The 1,388-nt window shown below is 57.4% G+C and overlaps 1 protein-coding gene across 1 annotated transcript; it reads left to right on the forward strand.

Annotated features, from left to right (window-relative positions):
* Window positions 1-325: 325 nt before the first annotated feature.
* ACA1_297990 (uncharacterized protein) lies at window positions 326-790 on the forward strand (the record flags this gene model as incomplete). Its single annotated transcript, XM_004337903.1, is given in 2 exon segments — window positions 326-746; window positions 765-790. 2 exon segments carry the CDS (start codon window positions 326-328, stop codon window positions 788-790), a joined length of 447 nt encoding a protein of 148 aa, XP_004337951.1.
* Between the last annotated feature and the right edge of the window lie 598 nt (window positions 791-1,388).

Here is a 1,388-nt window from a genome sequence, read left to right on the forward strand (position 1 = left end):
AAATACCTCTGTGCCGAGGTACCTCACCCCCCTTCCTCTCTTTTGTCTGTTGGCCCAGACCAAGCTTGCCCTCCAAAGTGATCCCTTGTTTTACAAATTGGGTTCGCAACAACCTGATCTGCTGTCTCAGTTGTTGTTCGTTGCAACCTCTCAGTCTGAAACCTCATTTTTCTGTTCATGCTTTCATCTACAGCCGTCGGGCAGGCTGGTGGCCGACCGCTCCAGCCCCGCAGAGTGGGAGCACTTCCGCATTGAGCACCACGGCCCACAGGTAAACATTTTATTGTGTTTTGACATGCGAGCGCGGAGCATCTAATTCGTCGTCATGTCAACACCTGCCGCACAGGTCACCTTGCGCTCGCACCACGACAAGTACGTGTGCGCCGAGCAGGACCACAGGGCGGTGGCCGATCGCTCGGCAGCCAGCATTTGGGAGAAGTGGCACATCATTCCCGTGGCCACCTGCCACCAGGCCCCGCACTGCCCCCAGTCGCAGCCGACGCAGTGTCCTGCGCCTGGGATCGGTGGCTATCCTCAGCCGTCGCAGCAGCCGCAGCAGAGCTACTACCCTCCGGCGCCCGCTGGCTATCCTCAGTGGCCTCAGCATGCACCTGCCTTCGGTGGCTTTCCGCCGGCACCCGGTGGTGGCTATCCGCCTCAGCAGGGGTATCCACCGCAGCAGGGCTACTACCCGCCGGCGCCCGGTGGTGGCCATCCGCCTCAGCAGGGCTATCCGCCGTACCCCGGTGGCTTCCATGCTCCAGGCCAGTATCCCCCTGGCCACTACTAAGCTGTCCGTGCCGGTTCCTGGGCAAACACCTCGGTCTAGGCCGTGGTCTGTCTTTCACTTTATTGACCGTTCCACGACCATCAAATAGAAAGCAAACCAGAAGGCGAGGTGATGCGGAAAGCCGGTTGTCTGATGGTCACGCTGGAAAAGTGTGGTCTGGTGGTTTCATCAAGGACAGGTCGAGGACCTGGTGGCCTCCTATGGCCCAGCCAGCTTGCGAAACACGTACAGATTGGCCCGCAAATACTAAAATCTCAACTTCGACAGGCTGTGCCTCGTCGTCCAGGACGCCATCGAAGGGTCAGTGACAAATTAGGGGAGGAGTTTCCTTTTGGTTTTCTTTCCAGGGCAAAGAAAAATGTTAAGAAAATGGAAAAAAAGAACACGCAAACGAAAAAGAAGAGGGCCAAAACAAACCTCCAACACCCGAGAGATGGACAAAGCTAAAGGTAAGACCAACACCGTGATGTGCAGACCAGAGGTGTGACTATGGTTTGCACCTGTGCTGATGTTTCTCACTCTGGCGCACACACGAGTAGTGGAGGGTTTCGTTGTGGGGCTGCTGGAGCGGCACTGCGGCCCCAAGGCGGCTCAGAGC

Source organism: Acanthamoeba castellanii, assembly GCF_000313135.1.
Source record: "Acanthamoeba castellanii str. Neff unplaced genomic scaffold scf7180000082947, whole genome shotgun sequence".
NCBI lineage: Eukaryota > Discosea > Longamoebia > Acanthamoebidae > Acanthamoeba > Acanthamoeba castellanii.